Here is a 21020-nt window from a genome sequence, read left to right on the forward strand (position 1 = left end):
AATGAGGGTCCTTCTGGGTTGTCAGTAGGTGTGATGGTGACCTACTCCTACTTCTAATTTCACTTTGTCACATATAAATCAGGACAGAGTAGCAAGGTTTGAAGTAACAGTCCAACCGTGGCATTTAAATTACCTTTTTAACCTTTTTGAGACTAGGTTTTCTCTCTTCCAGGTGACAAACTGATTTCTTTTGTGTTACATAATTTCCTTTATTTTGACTTTTTAAATGTCACATTTAAAAAAATGTCGTCAAAGGATCCAGATAGAAGCAAAATTCGAAGCAAATATTCTGTGCCACAGATATCAGATGATCTTGTTTTTGTAAGAGATATTGCAGAGCATTTCCAGCCATCTGTACCACCAGGTTACCTTCAAGGCTGATACTTACAGGGAACAAGAGAGCTAGGGAACTCTTTGTTTCCTGACAGTAGGTAGAATAAGGAGAACAGAAAGGCTGTGTAGAACTATTAAAAGTACAAGAGGTATGTTGGTAGATGCAGAAGAGTTCTTGAAATAGACAAGATAATTTGTTACAAACAGAGACTGAATTTTCTTTTTGTAGGAATATATCTTTGAAATCATAACAAAAAACAGTAAAGGAAATACTCAATTTTATAAATATTTGCTTTATATGCAAATTGTACATGAAGTCATTCAATACATATGACAAAGTCTACAGCCCGGTCTTTAAAGTGTTTGACTTTACAAAGTATTCATGAATAAAGTTATATGATTTGTGGGATCTGCTTTACAACAACTCAAACCATTGGATGGGGTGGGAAGGAGGGATAGAGTAGGGGTAGAAATGTGTTGACCGTTTTGGAACTGGGTAATGAGTACATGAAGTACATGGCGAATCATTCCACTATTCTACCTGCTTTTTTATGTGCTTAAATGTTTCCATTTTTAAAAAAGCAAGTGTTTGACTCACCACCATCAGAGTCATCTCTTCCTTGAGGTCATCATAGCGTTCTTCTAAGCGACTGAACTCATTCAGAAGGTTCTGATATCTCAGCCTTTCATCATTAAGATCGAGTTCCAGTTGTTTTGTTTCTTCTACTAACTTCTTCTCCATAGTCTCTGAAAGAAAGAGGGGAAAGCATAACAAAGATGGCTCTACAGAACTCAAGAGGACAAACATGTACACTGACTTCCAGCTTCTCTGCAAAGGGTTTTACTTTTAGCACCATGAACTATGAAGAGCACCTTGGTGAATTCAGGGAAAGCAAATATCATGACAAAAAAAGTAGTTTGTTAACAACAACAATCATCTACTGAGTTCTCCCATGTACTAGGGACACAGTGCCACTAGTCCATTCACCGGTTATAGCACATCCTTGATAAACTCCCACTAGTCATTGTTTAATAACGGAAAGTATTTTCTATTCCAATATTTTGTTTCAGACTATCATAAAATTCTTTTCTATAAATTAGATACTTCTCCAATCTCTGAGGGAGTGGTGACTTCTCAATGAACCCAGCTGTCCTATATCCTAGGTGAAACTCTTCGCTCACCTCAGTCCCCAGGCTGGGATTTTACACTATTGAACAATGCTGAACCACCACGGTCCTATTACTCCATTTCTAACCAGATAAGACCCTGATGCCCGGTCATCTGTGTTGTTACTTCTCTTGTGTGCTGCTGGGGGTACCCTGACCTTTCCATTTCCCACCCCACTCTGCTGTCTCTGTTGTCAGCGGCTTGCATTTGCCTGGGACATCATCTGGAGATGGGAGATGAGCCCCAGACTGCAGATAAAGCAAAGTAAACAGTCTCACATCTCAGCTGTATATTTTACCTAAATGAGTCCACCAGTCACATTTATCAATATTAAGCTTCCTGATATTTATATGGCCCATTTTATTCTCATGTTTCGTGGCTAAATCCTAGGCTGCGCTGCCTGCTTCGATTGCTTCACCATTTCTTTCCCTGGCAGCTCCATAGGGCGAGGGCTGCAAGTGTGTTGTCACAACTGCTTCCCTGATGCCCACCACAGTGTTTCCCTCATGTTGGGCTTCAATGTGTGAATGAATGAATGAAAGAATTTCTTCTCCCTATAACATTCTGTAAATTGTCTTTGATTCTCACCCATTTGCAGAAGCTGCATAAGGCTACCAAGAAATTTTCCCTAGGCAAATCCAATGTTAGTTCTTTGTTCTTCTCATCCAATTTCAAGTATTCTCATCATTCTGGATCTTTCCATCACATTCTGCATCCTAGCAGCCTTCTTTCCATGTCTTCAGTGACTGTTTTTACTATCCTCTAACAATTTTTTTTCTAGTTTCTTTTCTTCACCTTATCCTTTACTTGTGGTCATCCTATAAGGCTTAATTCCAGATTTCTTCCCTTGCCTTTACATTATGCCCTTCAGTTGGGAGGAAGGAGGTAGTGGGGGGCGGGGGGAGTACAAAGGGTTCTCTTATCATCTCAACAAAGCTTTAGTGGGTACCTTAAGGCCTATTTCTTCCTGTCTCTAATCTTTAATCTCAATTTGTTTTCAGGACTCTCTTTTTGGAGGCCCTAGCTGACATCTAAAATTTAATGCTCTAACAACTGATTTCATTAATTTTACTCATAAATAGGTACTTTTCTCCCTCAATTTCCTCATCAGTAATAATACACCATTATTGTTGTAGTACCTCATCTCAAAACTTTATATTGAAATACCACATCAAAAAGGATAACATTCTGGTGGTTCTTTTCATATACTATATCCTCACTCCAATCCATCTCTTTCTCTGTCTCCACCACCAATTACTATAGCTTTAATCTGTATCTTCTTAGCCCACATTTATATATATGTAGACTCCTTGTAAATTATCATCATTCTTATCTATCTTACAAATATCTAATAGAATAAACGTTCACATCTACTTAGTTCTCTATTCAAAAAATTAGAGTTGCCTTTTTTTTATGTGGAAAAGAGTAATTGATCTTGGGAGGATAATATCCATTGGTTTAGCAAAAAATAAATAAATACATGTAGATACATATATATATATATATATATTAGCTCATGATTTCTTCCTAATTCAATGGAATCCTATAAGTCATAACTAATAAATCATACATGCAGAACAAAATTAATTTTTAAAATATTACACAGGATATTGACTATACATGAATTCACATTTGTACATAGAAAGACCAGATTTAGAAGTTCACCAACTAAATCAACCAAAATATTTACGGTGCTTGCCTCTTGGAACTTCATAAATTTACTGATGACAATCTCAACTGTTTAAAACATTTCCGTTTTAAGCAAAGTTGTAACATATAAAACTTTGATCTAAGGCTGGCTGGAGTACGGTAGGTTATACCCACATGAGCCTTACCTGTCATCTCCTTAGCCTGCTCCACGATGAGATGATTGAGGGCCTCTTTTTCCTGCTTCAGCAAAGTATTTTCTTCCTTCAGATTTGATACCAGCTATAAAATAAAACAGTCAACTCAGATGGCTGCAGTAGGCAGAGGACGCCCAGTACTGAATATAAAGACCACACCACAGGCCCTCCTACCTCCACGTCTCTGCACCTCATTTCTTTGCGTAGGTCATGTAGTCATTTTTTTGAACTTGGCTCAAGCATTAGCCCCTCCAGAGAGCCTTCCTGGAAACCCGCCCCGATTAGGTGTCTCTCCTACAGGACCCTGTATGTACCTCGTTATAGCCCTTATAAATGATTTACTTTTACTTCCCTAAATAGACTAGCAATTCCTGGACAACGGACATAATTGCTGTTGTTTTACTTTGTACCTTGAGCATTTAGCAACTGCCTGGCACCTAATAAGCATTTGCTCTTGAAAGAATGAAAATGCCTTCTCACCTCAACAACCTAACACAAAGCTTATGTGTACTCATGATTCAGGTATTAAGAGAGATGAAGGAGGTTAAGAAAGATATGAAGGGCATTTTGGTTCTGGACTTCACTGGATTCCTTCTGAAGCTCCCTGCTGTCTGTCTCGAGAAAAAGAATTTCCCTTTTTGCAAACTAGCTGCAAAACTAGTCCTTTCATTCCATGTGTAAGCACTGGCCTGACAACATTGTGAAAGTACTGAATGTCACAAAACTGTACACTTAAAAATGGTCAAAGTGGTAAATTTTATGTTATGTATATGTATATTTTGCCCCCCCATACACATACACACACGCGCGCGCAAACAAAACACATTGACCTTTCACTTTCTAGTTCCCAGTTGGATGAGGATTCCCAGGAAGCAAAAATCAAAACCAAAGGTAAATTTTGCAAAGTTTATAGTTTACTTAGTTCATTTTTGACATAAATATGTGCTTGTGATGAGTAAAATTTGAATTCCTGTCTCTAAGCATAAATTCAAGGAACTCTTTTTAAATTTTATTTTATTGTTATGTTAATCACCAGACATTACATCATTAGTTTTGGATGTAGTGTTCCATGATTCATTGTTTGTGCATAACACCCAGTGCTCCACGCAGAACGTGCCCTCTTTAATACCCATCACCAGGCTAACCCATCCCCCCACCCCCTCCCCTCTAGAACCCTCAGTTTGTTTTTCAGAGTCCATCGTCTCTCATGGTTCGTCTCCCCTGACAGCTTACTTTTTTTCCTTTCTTCCTTTCTTCCTTCCTTCCTCCCTCTCTCCCTCCCTCCTTCCTCTCTTTTTAAAGTAAGCTCTATGTCTAATGTGGGGCTCCAACTATGACCCCAAGATCAAGAGTCACATGTTAAAGCAATAGCTTTAATAATAAAGAGAAAGTTATCAGGAGTTCAGAAACAGAGAAAGAGGGCTGTGTTAATATTCAGTTGGGTGGTGCACATAGGTTAAGAAAGAGTCTGACTCTCAGTTTGGGCTCAGGTCATGATCTCAGGGTTGTGAGACTGAGCCCCTTGTCAGGCTCCATGCTCAGTGGGGAGTCTGTTTCTCTCTCTCTCTCTCCCTCCCTCTGCCGCTTACCCCATGCATGCATTCTCTCAAATAAATAAAACCTTAAAAAAATATATTCAGAAGTTAGTAGAGAAAAAGCACAGGAAATTGAGAGTGTTGCCAATAGTTACAGACAACAATCAACTTTGTTTTCATTTAAAGATGGTAATACTAGTGGAATTTATGAAAATCTATCACGGTTTTCAAATAAGCTTTATGTTGAGGTGCTTTTATTTTAAACAATACATTGCATTGCTGCTTGAGAACCTTAATGTTTTTTGTATTTAATGAAGTTTTGATAAAAACTTTGATATAAATTTGTAATGTAAAAGCACCAATCTATACGCACTGTTGTTGTTTTTCTATCTGCATAGCAGCCCTTGGCTATAATCAGTGTGCAGACATTTGGATTTTTCCCACTTTGGACTTCTCACACAGCCTTAATGCAGGTTTCCATAAAGATCTCTATTATCAGCTAATGACATTTCACTGCTTGATTGGCTTCTTAATCATGTTAACCCTTTTGAAGAAAAAGGAGTCTACACTTCATCCAGACCTATGTATTTAAAGAAAAAGAATGTAGAGTACGTACTTAGCCATTAATTCTCTTCTTACAATACTACTTTGCCTCTGTTCTTACTAGAGTCCAAAGGTTCTACTAAAAGACCTACAACTACTCATCCATCCTGTGGGAGACATGCTTGGAAAACACTAATAATGAACAATAAACAAACATTGTATTTCACCTTCGACTGAAACCAACCTTGAGCCACATGGGCCAGGTCATGACAACAGCACATTTCCTCTGTGAAAGGAGTAGATGGGGATATGAAAACTAGTTCCTACCTGCTCGGTTTCCTGTTTGTATCTATCTGCACGCTCCTCAATGGATTTTTTCTCTGACTGAGTTTGTTCCAGGTCTTTCCGGAGCTTGGCAATTTCTTCCTGCAGACTGAGGACCCGTCCAGTAGCAATCTTAGCTTCCTCCTCACTTAGCTGGAGACGCTCTAAGTCACTTCGTAGTTTCTCAGTCTCAGAGTTATATATTCCTTCCAGATTGGTCAGTTTCTCCATGAGGCATTTGTAGTCTTTGTTCTTTTAAACACACATACAAGTAACAGTAAGTAAACATATATATATATATATATATATATATATATATCAAGTGTATTTTGAGAAAACCGTATTTATTCATCGTATTCATGCTATATCATCATAGCATTGATGCCGTATCTAACCAAAATACTAACCACAACCTTTACAATCAATACCCTCTTGAAGTGACATAATGAGAGAAGAGAACAGGCAGAATTAATTCTGTTTTACATCATGAGCAACACAGATGTGATTTTCTCATGGTCACAAGGTAAGTTACTACAGTAAATTCTTAATTTCCTGATTCTTAAACCAGAAATAGAAAAATCTATACTTGCTTTTGAAAATAAATCAGTGTTCTACTGAAAGCCATATGCTAGCCAGGTGATTCAGAAAAATGATAAGATGGCCTCAAAATCACAAGTTACTTACAAATCTCTTTATTACCTCAAAACTCTTCCCACTCAGATGAATTCCTCCCTCTTCCTGATGAATCCCCTTTATTCTATTTTCTAGGGGTTTTTTTGTTTTGTTTTGTTTTGTCTTTTTGCCCTCCTCAGTATTTATGTATTACTAATTATTATGATATTGTTTGCATGTGCTAAAATATTACTTAGTAACTATCTCTAGGAAATCAAATTTTATCCCTGCAAATAGACTGTACATTCCTCAGAAGCATGGACATCTTCCTGCCTCTTTTACCATATCTCAATGCTAAACAACTCATCTGTAAAAGGAACCTTATACTTTATGCAAATGAATGATAATGATGAAAGAGATTTATACAGTATAAAGTACAATATGACTCTTGGTCATAAAGGATTGGAGTGCTAGTAAGTCTGGCTATGTTCTCAGAATAATTTCCTCCCTTCATCCTTGCAAGTATAAACTTACCTATGAGCTTGTCACTATTTCCATAATGACATTAATGTCATTATTATTTTACTTGTTTTTGCTATGATTGAAAAGTAAAGTCAAGGGGAGACACTGCTGAAAATAATCCAGTGGAGTTCCTTAGCAGGTCCCACTCCTGGGGCTTCTGAGTAAAACATACCTGCTCATCCACTTTGCGCTGCAGCTGCATGATCTTGTTCTCCATGCCAATGTGGAGCTTCTTGTAGCGCTCCACGGAACGGGCCTCGATCTTGAGCTTCTTCAGCTCGCGCTTGGCCATCATCCGCCGGAAGCAACACTGAAGGTAGATGATGGCATGCATGCTCTTCTTGTAGTGGGTGCGAGCCAGCCAGCCCCGGACCCACTTCTGAATGATAACTGCTTTGTGCTCACGGAGCATCTGCAGAGAAAGGTAAGTAAGTACAGGTAATGTCAGACCCTAGACCAGACTCGAGGTTCCACATTATCAACCCAGGTATGTCAGGCTGAGAATCCATATGCTGCCTAAAGGGAAGGATACAAAAAATTGAACCAACAATGTACTAGATGGATTTTACATATCACAAACCTATGCTTGAAGACATGAGGTATGACCAGTAAGCTGACTGTAGAAGCCAATGCTAGAGGTACTACAAAGTTTATTACTGATTTATTGACTTTTCCCCCCCAGAAACAAAAAAAATGACACTCTTGTTTGCCACATTTGAGGAATACCATTTTAGTGAGGATTTCCCATTGTCATTTCAAATGTAGCAGGAATCCACGTATGAAATTCAAAGATGGTAGGGATGGAGCTTTAAAAGAAAAATAAAAGATGAAATGAACTAATCTTAATTTTGATTTTATATTGTATTTTCTAAAAAAAAGAAAAGAAAAAAAAGAAAAGATATTCCCCCAAACTTACAAACAACTTATAACAAGATTGCCTTATGAGATGAATTTGTCAGTAATGACCATCAAGTAGGGATTATTATAAACAATTTCCAGAAATGATAAAGAAAAAGTTCTTGAATTAAAAAAAAATTCTTGAAATTTATGAAAGGTTAAACTAGCAAAACTTTGAGGTCCTTCTAAGTCTATGATTTTATGGAATAACTACCATGTGATATAACTGATATTTAAATGTATGTACTTGATTAAGTATTAACAATTACTACAAATGGATATAATGTACCTCTTATGGAACTTTTTATATGTAAAAATCTCTAAAACTATTCAAATAGACAGTAGTTTGATAAAATCAGTAGAAGAATAGCTCCTGATTTTAGATTATTTAACAAAGAAAAAATGTAACGTTCTAGAGAATACATTTAATAAGTGGCTAAGTTCTCAATACAAAAAAAATCATAGGTGTTTAGGCGACCTTAACAGTCTCTTTGGCAATTGAAGGCTGCCCTTTCCAGCTGTTCTCCTAATGCTAAGGCAACCTTCAGTCTCCGCTCAGTCAGCCAGTCAGCGTGTATCATGCTGCAGTGAGGCGAGCAGACCGAGGTCTCACTGAGCATCACAATCCTGAGGGAGCCCCTTGTCTGGATGACTAGTGATGAAATGGATAAGACTCAGTGATGGAAACTGAAGGCTTTCAGACTTTAAAACTCAGGACACAGTGGCAAAGCTATTAATGCCAATTTTCCTATGCCATTTCCTTCTCTCCACGTTACTTCGGACACTGGTCCATTTCTGAAATTTCAGTCAAATGGAAACAGTATATAATTAGAGCTTCCACCCTCAATCTCATGTCCATCAATGAGTCAGAGAAATTAAATGACACCTGCTCTCCCTTTAAGATGCCCAATTCCCACGAAGGGAAAGCTTGGACTGGACATAGCTAGGAGCACTGATGGGGTGCTACTGGCCTGTATGTGAGCTAGCCTCTAACCTGCTGCACCCACTGTGTCTAGTCACTGTGGGAGCTGAGCTGGCCAGAGCCTCTGCTAAACCGATGGCCTCACAACCCAGTTCAGATATTCCTGAGGAAAACGGGAGGGTAACCAGTTTGTTGTATCTAAGAGGTCAAATTTAATAAGGCTTTTCCCCTCCCTGAAAGCTCATGCCTGTAGAGAAAGAGCACCAGAAGGCATGGGCAGAGAGAAAGACCTGGAGAAGCTGTCTTCATAAATTTTCTTCAAAACACAGCTATATGTGTTTTACTCATTCAAGCCTCATTAACTTTCCATTTTTCTTTGTTGTCTAAAATTATTTCAAGGGCGCCTGGGTGGTTCAGTCGGTTAAGCTCCTGCCTTCGGCCCAGGTCATGATCCCAGAGTCCTGGGATCGAGTTCCGCATCAGGCTCCCTGCTCAGCAGGGGGCCTGCTTCTCCCTCTGCCTCTCTCTCTGTCTCTTATGAATAAATAAATAAATAAATCTTAAAAAAATAAATAAAATTATTTCAAAATAAGAAAGTAAGATGAACACATAAATAGGACCTGGTCACACTTATGCACTACTTGTGACCAGAGACATGTCCCTCAAATCACTCTACTGATGCTCCTTCTAATGGAGATGCGCACTGAGCTCTAAGATCCAGACTGTATTTCTGGCTTATTGAGAATATACCTTAAAGACAAACTCGAAACCTTGCCAAAACAAGAGAGAGAAAAATCTTCCATCAATTAGATCACATACTGTCAGAGGTAAGGATTAAGATTTATCTGGTGATCCGTTAGTCATGTTGATAATTGCTAGATATAAAGATGATTTGTCAAAAATTTCTGGAGCATCATATGCTAGTCAATACAACTTTTAACCACATTAATGTAATTTAGTTCCTTTTCACCATGTTAAAGTCTTCTAAGATTGTTTCATTCTTGGTATGATCTTCTACCCATCTGTCATATATTCTACCCATTCAAAGCTCATCACAGTCGGCTGAATAAAGGCTCCCAAGGACATCAGGTCCTCATCCCTGGAACCTGTGAAGATTACCTTATTTGGGAAAAGGGTCTTTGCAGATGTGATTAAATTAAGGGTCTTGGGGTGCCTGGGGGGCTCAGTTGGTTGGGTTTCCAACTCTTGATTTCAGCTCAGGTCGTGATCTCAGGGTTGTGGGATCAAGCCCTGCTTTGGGGCTCCATGCTGAGCACAGAGTCTGCTTATCCCTCGCCCTCCCCCTGCTTCTGTGCTCTCTCTCATGCTCTGTCTCTCTCAAATAAATAAAATCTTTCTTAAAAAATTAAGGGTCTTGAGATAAGGGGATTATCGTGGATTATCCAGGTGGGCCTCAAATCCATCACCAGCATTCTCGGAGGAGACAGACAAGAGAAGCAAAGTTAGACACACAGAGAAGATGATGTGAGGATGGAGGCAGAGGTTGGAGTGATGCGGCCACAAACACAAGGGACAGCAACAGCTACCCAGCAGAAACCGGAAGAGGCGAGAGACAGATTCTCTCCTAGAGCTTCTGGAGAGAGTACAGGCCGGCTGACACCTTGATTTTGGTCCAGTGATACTGATTTTAGACTTCTGGTCTCAGAACTCTGAGAGTATAAATTACTGTTGTTTTAAGCCAAGTTGTTGGTAATTTATCACAGCAGCCACAGGAAACTAATATAGTCACTTTTTAAAAAAATTTTAAGACTTTATTTATTTGAGAGAGAGAGACAGTGAGAGAGGGAACACAAACAGGAGGAGTGGGAGAGGGAGAAGCAGGCTTCCCGCTGAGCAGGGAGCCCGATGCGGGGCTCGATCCCAGGACACTGGGATCATGACCTGAGCCAAAGGCAGACGCTTAACAACTGAGCCACCCAGGCGCCCCATAGTCACATTTTTTCAAATTACATAAAGGGGAAAAAGGAAGGTATTTTTCCACTATCCTATTAATATATATATGTACTTTGAAACAGGATGAAATCAGAGAGGGAGACAAAACATAAGAGACTCTTAATCTCAGGAGACAAACTGAGGGTTGCTGGAGTGGTGGGCGGTGGGAAGGATGGGGTGGCTGGGTGATGGACACTGGGGAGGGTATGTGCTATGGTGAGCGCTGTGAATTGTGTAAGACTGATGAATCACAGACCCGTACCCCTGAAACAAATAATACATTATATGTTAATTTAAAAAATTTATAAGTAAATGTACTTATTTAATATTTAAAAATATATTTCAGTTGTTGGTTGTCTCCATTCAGTTCCTATGTCCACAGGAAGCCCTGTGGTATTCTGTACAAATCTGGAATTTGATTAATGTCAATGGAATGAATAAACAAAGTTGGAAATAATGCCTCACCTTGCGATATCTATTTCTGGCCAAATAACCTCGCAAATAAGACTGAAGAACAATAGTGGCCGATCGTCTTATCTTGTATCTCCTGCGGACTATATACATGCGCCAGTACTTCTGAATAATGGTTGCTGCCTTGGTTCTGCGCAGGAACTTAGTATAGCTGGCCAAAGAGAAGAGGGGTGCACAGTCAGTAATCAGACAAACCCAGGACCACATCCTGTAGAGACTTGAAGCACCAATATATGTTGTTATTGTTAGCATAATAAGTAGTACCTCCATTGCTATTATTCTAATATTGTACATGTTAAATCACTTATATTTGTATGGCAATTTATAGTTCCCCTAAACATTTTTGCATTCATTATCTGATTTGAGTCTTCCCTAACCCTGAAAAGTAGGATGTCCCATATTCCCTGATATGGGACAATAAAGAAAGTGAAGCTCAAAAAGTTTCTCTCTTTCTAGGATGGTGCTCATTACCCCAAGCTATGTCCCCTTTATACAGCTGATGGGCTGTCCACAGTAATCCCATACTTACTTACCACCAGCTTTCTTACATCTGGCCATTGCTAACATGTGATGTTTCTCCCTAATCTATCTGTTTGGGCATAAGTTCTTCACCGTCAATTCATCTCTACTGAGAGTTCTAAATTAAAATTATCCTCACATGTAAATCACAATGAAGTCTCATTCTCCTCTAGATCTTCTCAGTTAATTGCTCCTGAAAACTCCTCGGTGGAATCATTATTAATTAGTACATATTCATGACTTTCAATTTACAGATGATTTCTTCAAGACCACATAAAAGTACAAAAAAATAAAAAATACGGAGGACACAAGTAGGCAGTGTTTTGTAATTTTTTTGAAGATGAATCCAAATGATTCATAATAAGGGTGAGTGAAATTTTATTCTATTTAACTGTCTTGGGAGTAAATCTGTTATTCTTTGAAACTAAGAAGAGGTGGGGTGTTGCCTTCTCAAATATTAAGACCACCGAAAACTGTCATCAGTTGGACAAGGAACCAGGTGAGCCGTCTGAGCTCAGGGGCCGTGAGTCAGGCTGGACAGGCCACCAAGAGACCTACCATCGGGCCTGGTAGCCTCGCACGTATCTCTGCACGGTGATGGCCGCCTTCCGCATGCGCAGGTACTTCTTTCGCAGCAGCCACCCTCGGATGGTCTTCTGGATCCGGATGCAGGCAGCCCTCAGCTTGTCTGCCCTCAGTTTCTCTAGATAGGCCACTTGACCAGCACGGAAAAAGATCTTTGTCTTACCAAACTGGTATTTGTCCTTGTCCTATTTTTTGGAAGAAATTGTACACTCAGAAGAAGAAATGATGACCATATAAATGGTCAATCTTTTCTCCAAAAGAGAAAAAAATAAGTCTAAAATCAGAATCAGTAAAGGGATCAATCTATTAGCTAAAACTTGGGCTACATCACAATTAACTAATGGAGCCAGATTTCTTATCCTAGGCAAGTTGAGCAAATAGAAGGGATTTTTAAGGAAAACTGCAGTTTAAGAGTTATTTTCCAGAATCATTCTACCTGGAAATTATTATCTGAGGCCAAAAATTTGGTTGTGGGTTACATGCAGTTATTATTTGCGTGTTTGGATTTTAAATATCTCAAGGAAATGGAGATGATGACACTCTCTCTGACTGACTCAGGCTGTAAGCATTACATCGGGCTGTATGTTCCGTGAAAAAGCTGAAGGGACAAAAACACCAGCATGAAGAATAAGGCAGGAAGCCACGCACACAAAGTAAGAATTAAACAACAAACAACTTGGCGTATTCTGATCAAGAGTTAAATTTGCAACAGTTGTCTGTTGCCTTTAATCAACAGTATCTGAAAATAAACAAACACAACACTATAAATGTATCTAAAATCCTTCTATGAATTTCAAAACTCCTTTTATAAGAACATAATCACTTGTATTGCTCACTTTGTATTACAAGCAGAGTGGAGCAGTAAATACAGGCATGCATGCTATTTTTGGTCTACCACAGTCTTATCCACCTTATCTAGAAGGATGCAGGTTATTAATCATGCTCATGTCAAAAGAAGAGAAGAATTTATTTATAATAATCACTACCATGATCTGAAATTCTAAGGGAAAACAAAGAAAATCACTTTTCAGGGTAAACAGGTATCTCCTATCTTGTATGTGAACCCAGAAAAATCAGAAATCTCCATATATACCTAAAACATCTAAAACTATTTTAATTTAAATCCATAGAGTTTACATAGTCAGCTTAGCTGGAGACACAAGCAGAGCAAGAAGGTGGTTCCTCCGTCCCTCTCCCTGTCCCATCTCAGCTTCCCCACCCCACCCCTGCTCTCCTCTACCATTAGCCTCCTCTATCACACCCACACCCTGCACAGCCCTGAGCCCGGCCTGGCGTGGTCCAGGTGACAACACGGTCTGGGTGAAGGACTGTCCTTACTTTCTGCTCTCCATTCCCATCTGAACCTAGGTTAGAAAGGTGTTGGTCCAAACCCAAAAGCATGATTCTTTTTACACATTACTAAGAAAGTGGCCTTAGTTCTTCCAAAAAAACCCAAAACAAAAACAAGCTATTATTACCAAAGAAGAGAGATCACATTTACTTAATATTTAGTAATTAGGACTAATTACCTCAAAGTAAGGTAATCCATTCAAACCAGTATAAAACAAGTGAAAATATTTTTTAAAAAAACCTTTCATGAATCTTAAATTCTTCATGAACTAGATTACCTGTTCTCAAAATGGAGTCCTCAGACCAGCATCACAATCACTTGGGAACTCATTAGAAATGCATGTTATTGGGCCCATCCCAGACCTACTGAATCAAAAATTCTGTGGCTGGGGCCCAGCAATCTGTATTTTAACAAGCTGTCCAGATGACTCTGATGCATTCTGAAGTTTAAGAACTCCCTAGTTTGGCATACAAGACTTTTCAAACACCAACCTATGTTTCTTAACCAAATCCCTACCGTCCCATACATCAGTCTTATACTGGAAAAAAAAAACAACAAAAGAAAAAAAAACACTTTACTGTTTTCTGAGCAAATTCTATGCTTTCCTACTTCTTCACACCTTGCTCCCTATTAGGATGTCTTACTTTCATACAATCTTACCAATTCTTCAGGGCCTAACTCCAAACATACCTCTTCCATGGAATTGTTCCTCCTTCCCATAGCACATGCGGCTTTGTCTTCCTCTGATTTCTTTAGTATTTGATAGACACTAAGGCATATTATACTTATCTCTAAAATGCATGCATTTCCAAGAGAGACTATGTTACCTTAGGACAAGACTTGTTTTTTCTTAATCACACAGTATATGGCCTGATATCTTCCATAAATAAGCATGAGATGAACTTTTATCGATAATGATCAATCTCTAAAAGGAGTGTGTCTCAAGTCTGGGTCCAGACCTCTCCAGACCTCACCATCCTGTTCCCTGACAGTAGACCATCCCTTCACTAGGTCTAGCATCCTAAGCACAGGGAGCCTTGACCTCTAAGACACTGTGCCCCCCCACCCTCCCAACCCCAAATAATCTAGATTAGTGGTATTTGGATTCTCCAGGGCTTGCTTTGAAATGCTACAATCACAAGGCCTTTGGCCACTATCTGTTCAGATAAAGTTAAATGAAAATCCTTCTTACCAGTATCAGTTTCTCTAACACATTCTTGCACGTTTGCTTTCTGTCACTCAGCACATCCTTTTGCTTCATTAGGACACGGTAGCGGCTGAAAAATTCTTGGTAAGTCCACCTATATTTATAAAAAAACTCACATCAGCTTATTGGAAGAGGTAAGAATCTCTCCCAGAGGATCCCTTCCATAGGAACCCTGCCACGCTCACCGTGAGGGGAAGCCCGCTGCACTGATGCGGATGGTTTCCAGGACACCACATGCTCTCAGCTGCTGCACTGCCCTCTTCTCGTCAAACCTATGTGAACGGCAGTGATACACAAAGAAGCTTGGCAACAGCCACAAATTACTCTCCCCAGTCCAGAGATCAAACTCTTTTGTAAGGAGCCAGATGGAAAAATTAGAAAAGAAAACATTCAAAAGTTGGAGTGGGGATCACAATGGAGAACTGTGTGTGACAGTGGGGAGGAGACAATTAGCAGTAAAAATAAAGAGCAGAGCCATAAACATTATCTGTACTTCACACCACAAACCTGTAACAAATACCACTGGGCATATTTAAAGAAATCTAACACTCCTCAGTACTTTGCCCATACTCATTAAATGGCTTGGTCTGATGAGCTGTTCTCTTAGTTCTTTAGCTCGCCATATATAGCTTCCGTAGAATAAAGAATGGCCAACTCTGGAGATTTCTCTAAGCACAAATTAAATATGCCCCATCCAGTTATTATTTTTTTAAATATTGGTGTTCTAAAAGTTCTATTCAACTTTGTGTGTACATACAAAGGACTTACAGTGTCCACACCGATATCAATTATTTTTATGTTGTACTATATCTTATATACTTTATTTTACTCTAGACAAATGACATCTTAACATTACACCGACACTAAGAGAGGAAGTAGCAAGGCCTGCCCCTTGCTGGATGGTCACTCTTTGTACTCTCCCAGCTAAGCCCTCAGCACTTTATCTGAGGCTTGTACTATATGTGGTCTTCTCGAGTGTTCTGTCGGCTGTGGGAGATGGAGTTGGCTGATGGAAGGTAACGGCCCCTAAGGTTGTCCAGGAGAGTGGCCCAGGCTGTGGCAGCTTTTTCTGCCTCCCATTGCCTCCGGAAAGCGCTTCTCGGCAATCAGGAGGATATAAGTCTTTCAGAACTGCCCTGCATCTAAGGCAGAACCTCAGAGGGCAGCATTGGCAAGGGGTAGGAAAATGAGCACTCGTACCCTATGCAGTGAGAGTGGGACTTACAACCTTTGGTAAGTGTGCCTAATCTGACCCACAAATTCCCCTTCTAGAAATATATTATCCTAAGAAGATACTCAGGCAAATATACAAGAATGTTTGGCAAAATGTATTTATCATAGCATAGTTGGAACGGTCATCATTTAGGGAATAATTTAAATAAATGATGACATATCTATATGATGAGATACTATGTAGTCATTAAAATGATGATGTGGATTTTTATTTACTAATATGTAAAGCATCCACAATTTATTAAGTTAAAAGCAGATACAAAACCACAATTATAGCACAAGCCCCTTTTATTAGTGTCTCTCTCGCTCGCACACACACACACACACACCACAGCAGAGAAGAAAGGGATATTGGTTGGTCAAGAAGGATGTATGTGAGTTAATACCAGTTATCCCTTAGTGTATAATGAATGTTTTTCAATTTTTTATGCTATTTTATATTTTTTAAAACCTGTTTTTACAATGCATGTGCATTACTTTTAAAATTAGCGAAAAACTGCCATTTTGAGGAAAAAAAGAAAAATTTCCCCCTCATACATTGTATTTGATGTAGGGCAAGACATTTGGTAATAGTAGACAGGCTCTGATGATTTCAACAGCTGGAAAGTAGCAGAGAGAACTGTGAACCTTTGCCAAAGCAGCCTTATTCCACCGGGCTCTGGTTTTAACTAATGCCCAAATTAACAAAAGCCCAGAAGGATCTTGAATTAAAGTAAATTCAAAACAGAAAGTAGAACTAGAAATGCTGGGCGCCTGGGTGGCTCAGTCATTAAGCGTCTGCCTTCGGCTCAGGTCATGATCCCAGAGTCCTGGGATCGAGTCCCGCATTGGGCTCCCTGCTCCATGGGAAGCCTGCTTCTCCCTCTCCCACTCCCCCTGCTTGTGTTCCTTCTCTTGCTGTGTCTCTCTCTGTCAAAAAAATAGACTCTTTAAAAAAAAAAAAGAACTAGAAATGCCTGGTTGACCTCAACTTTTAAAATCTTCAAAAGGCCAGCTACGAATTTATTATCACATTCTCCAAAGGAAATGAAAACTTTAAAAAAAAAATCTATTAACTAGTGATTTCCCTCTACAAGACATGAAGATGTACCCGAATATTTTTTTTCCTTCTGTTAGTATGGGAATCCTTATGAGACTCGGATGCTTCTTAATTCAGTAGTTGAGAAATACTTACGTGAATGGGAACTTGAAGTCATTCGGTTTAATGCAGCGCACATAGTGAGGGGTAGTGGCATTGAGGGTCTCCATAAGCAGGTGAAGGGAGTTTCGGAACTGCATGAAAAACAGAAGAGAAAGGGCCATCAAGTTTTATCAAAATCGATGTTGTAAAAACAATTTAAAAATTTTTCCAATGACACTAATGGAGATTTGGAGATGATTCTGCCTCCTGTGAACTTGACCCAGCCTCAGAAGGGGGCTGCTACTAAATAAGCATATAGGGCTTTAGGTTAAAATTTGCTTAAACTCTGCCGTTTATATGCTTATTCTACTAAATATACATTTGTTCTCCTCCCACCACTTTTCCTTGCCACTCTTTTCTACAGACTTATTTTCTTAGAGCTGTTTTAGGTTCACAGCAAAATTAATTGAAGAAGGATTTTCCATACACCCCCTGCCCCATCGCAAGCACCAGCTCCCCAATTATCAGTACCCCCAACAGTGCAGTACACTTGTTAAGACTGATGAACATGCTCTGACAAATCACAGCCACCCAAAGTCCATCACTTACATCAGAGTTCACCCCCTCCTTTAACATAGGCTCCTGTAGCTTTCTGTTGTGAACTCAGAATTTTGACTAAAAATATAATCTTACTTGAAGAATATTAAGTCCATTTATCATGTACACTGGGAATTCTGCCACAAGAGACTGAAAAAGTAGCAGGTGACTTCCAAGAGCGCAAGGAATGAGCAGGAGGGTGGGAGAAAACAGCCACCTTGGGGCTACCAACAGCGACATGAGGTCAAGCCTGGAGGCTCCAAACCTGTGTTGGGCCCTGCTTCCTATTTCACCTGGGCACACGGTCCCACACACGGGAAAGCAAACTGACTCGCCTCCTGTCCAGAGCCCCCAGCCTTGGTCAGGAACTGTGCATGTGTGTAGTATTTCCCACGCCCCACAGAGCCGAGGACATTGAAGAAAAGAGAGTGCTCTGCTCCTGCACTGAGGGAGCTGGTGCTCTGTACAAATACAGAGAGGAAATGGCCAGAGGACAAACCAAAGGCAGCAGTGGTCTGCGAGGGAGGATATGCACTATAAAAAACAAGACCTAGAGAAGATTATTTTGGGACAGGCTTAAGCAGAGTCATGGGTCTAAAGCTGGGTGGAGAGAGCAGGAGGGGATGGTGTTACGTGTTCTCATAGTAAGAGCTCTAGCCTTTCCCCACCTGAGGACCCCACCTGGGGGACTGACAGAGGAAGACCTGAGGCTTCAACTGAGCTTGAGGGGAAGGAGCCCTGCAGTGGCAGCTCCCCAGAACTCACCTGGTGCCCTACTGTTTTCTTGTGCTCTTTGGCCGCCTGGCCTGGTCTGCCTTTGGTGGGCTTTGCAGGAATACGAGTGAGGGGCATTCGCCCTGACGAGGTGGCTGATGTTGGACTGATGGCCTTCTCATCATCTTGAAATAATTCTGGTAGCATCTTAAACTGAGTCAGAAACAATAAAAGATAATTACACTCTAAATAAACTCAAGTGTAAACCTTCACAGAAGACTTGGAATCCACAGGGCTTCCCTTCCTTCAGTAACCCTTTCCAAAGTCTCATTCGAGAAATAATCAATATCTGTGTTAGGAAACAAAGACATGAGAGGAAGGTGACACCAATGCTACAAAAATATAGGAGGAAAAAATGCAGTGATTATATCGCCTTCTTTGTGGGAAACAAAATCAAAACTACTCCCCTAACACTTGAAATCCTAATCTACAGAAAATGGCCACTATCAACATATTACTGGTCTTGAACTATAATTATTTTATAAGCAAAACACTAACGGAAAGTCCTATCTTATTACTTCAGTTCCACAAAATATTTTATCATCATGCTTCATTTGTCTACCTACTAACTCAAATGGTGAGCACCAGCTAAACAAAATCCACTGAAAATCTCAGCAAGAAGGGTGTCACAAACTAATTCTCCAATAAGATTAAAAAATAATCATAAATTAATAATTTTTGGAAAATAACACAGATTTATAAGGAAAAAAATTAAAAACCCTGCTCTTGTCCTGTATCCTTTTATATTTGTTAAGGGATTGATAACTTGATTGCATAATTCCTGCAATCCATTTTGTGTTGTATCAGATTAGCACTATGAAAGATTATTAAAAGATCTGGCATTTAACAAGTGGATAGATGGTATTAGTCAGTATGGAAGGGAGAAATTTTATGGAACGAAAGAGACTTCAAACTAACCTACAGGAACATCTTGACATACGTATATATCTTTTCAACAGTGACACATTCCGCATTAAGTAAATCCTTCAAATTAAATTACAACTACCTATTATTTGTCTAATAATTTCAGAGTATCTTCAGAAGAAATAATTTTCTTAGAACAGTGCTTCCATTAAAAAACAAAATCAGAGAATTTCATTTGCTCTTAATGTGTATTTAATCATAAGGGTAATTTAGGAAATAACTCATGATGTATAAAATAAATTGTTATACAAAACATACCAATAATGGTTGCTTGCTACACAAATGAATGTATCCCTTTTATAGAAAAAATAATATATTCCAGCTTGGTTGGCTATAAAGAGGAAAACATGTTGCACCACTATCTTGTATTACAATGTTAAAGCTGTGTTGCAAAGGGGAAAAATAAGAGTCTCTAATAGACTTGATTTGAAAACCCAAGCTATGTGTATCATGCACCATCCCCCAGCTCCAGCTGCAACAATGCTACAGACTGCAATTACTCCAAATGATTCCTCAGAACCCATAGCTACCTTGTGATAATTAAGGATCCACTAGCCAATAAGAAAGTTAGTCAGAAGAAAGACACGACTGATTACCGGTACCTGGGGAATAAGAACCTGTGAATGTTCCATTTAAGCTAAATTACCTAGGCAGAGTAGTGACACTAGAATTTTATGGTTTTCATCACTATTCATAAATAGAAATAATTTATAATCTAACTGAATAGTACTCCGGGATTGGCACTAGGAGAGAATTTTCTCCTATACATCAGTCCTATAAGCTATAAAGCATTAATGCCCAGTGCTTATGAGTGTAAGTAAAAAACTGACAGACACTTACAGAACTCAGTCATTATTTTTCTGAGGGTTAAAACTGGAACTTAGTCTTGGCCAACAGACACATGAAAAAATGCTCAATATCACTCGGCATCAGGGAAATACAAATCAAAACCATAATGCGATACCACCTCACACCAGTCAAAATGGCTAAAATTAACAAGACAGGAAGTGACAGATGTTGGTGAGGATGTGGAATATTACTCAGACATCAAAAAAAAAAATGAAATAATGCCATTTGCAACGGCATGGAGGGAACTAGAGGGTATTATGCTAAGTGAAATAAGTCAATCAGAGAAAGACAATTATCATATGATCTCACTGATACGTGGAATTTAAGAAACAAAACAGAGGACCATAGGGGAAGAGAGGAAAAAATAAAACAAGATGAAACCAGAGAGGGAGACAAACCATAAGATGCTCTTAACCATAGGAAACAAACTGAGGTTTGCTGGAGGGGAGGGAGGTGGAGGGATGGGGGAAATTAAGGAGGGCATGTGATGTGACGAGCACTGGGTATTACATAAGACTGATGAATCACAGGCCTGTACCTCTGAAACCGATAACACATTATATGTTAATTAATTGAATTTAAATTTAAAAATGTTTATAGAATATTCCCACAGAACTTAAAAAGACTATCTCAGAATAAACTAGGAAAACAAAAGTGCTGGTCAGTAGTCTAGATTCACATGAGTAATTATAGATTTTTAATGAATATCTGAATATTCATTTTGTTAAACTAAGTTT

General features: G+C 39.2%; 1 protein-coding gene across 4 annotated transcripts in view; it reads right to left on the bottom strand.

Annotated features, from left to right (window-relative positions):
* The window catches only part of MYO5A (myosin VA), a 188842-nt gene that overhangs the window by 54532 nt on the left and 113290 nt on the right, over positions 1-21020 (bottom strand). For all 4 annotated transcript variants that reach the window (XM_088024798.1, XM_088024797.1, XM_028099985.1 and 1 more), the window contains exons 15-24: positions 18502-18663; positions 17194-17291; positions 14972-15058; positions 14772-14880; positions 12202-12413; positions 11119-11275; positions 7054-7293; positions 5751-5999; positions 3337-3430; positions 932-1080 (exon numbers count right to left, since the gene is read on the bottom strand). In XM_088024798.1, the coding sequence (XP_087880924.1) occupies positions 932-1080; positions 3337-3430; positions 5751-5999; positions 7054-7293; positions 11119-11275; positions 12202-12413; positions 14772-14880; positions 14972-15058; positions 17194-17291; positions 18502-18663 (1557 nt within the window). The remainder of the gene's footprint in view (positions 1-931; positions 1081-3336; positions 3431-5750; positions 6000-7053; positions 7294-11118; positions 11276-12201; positions 12414-14771; positions 14881-14971; positions 15059-17193; positions 17292-18501; positions 18664-21020) is intronic.

This window comes from Eumetopias jubatus, unplaced genomic scaffold (assembly GCF_037043125.1).
Source record: "Eumetopias jubatus isolate StellerSeaLion01/CBP00866 unplaced genomic scaffold, mEumJub1_p1.0 scaffold_7, whole genome shotgun sequence".
NCBI classification, from domain to species: Eukaryota; Metazoa; Chordata; class Mammalia; order Carnivora; family Otariidae; genus Eumetopias; species Eumetopias jubatus.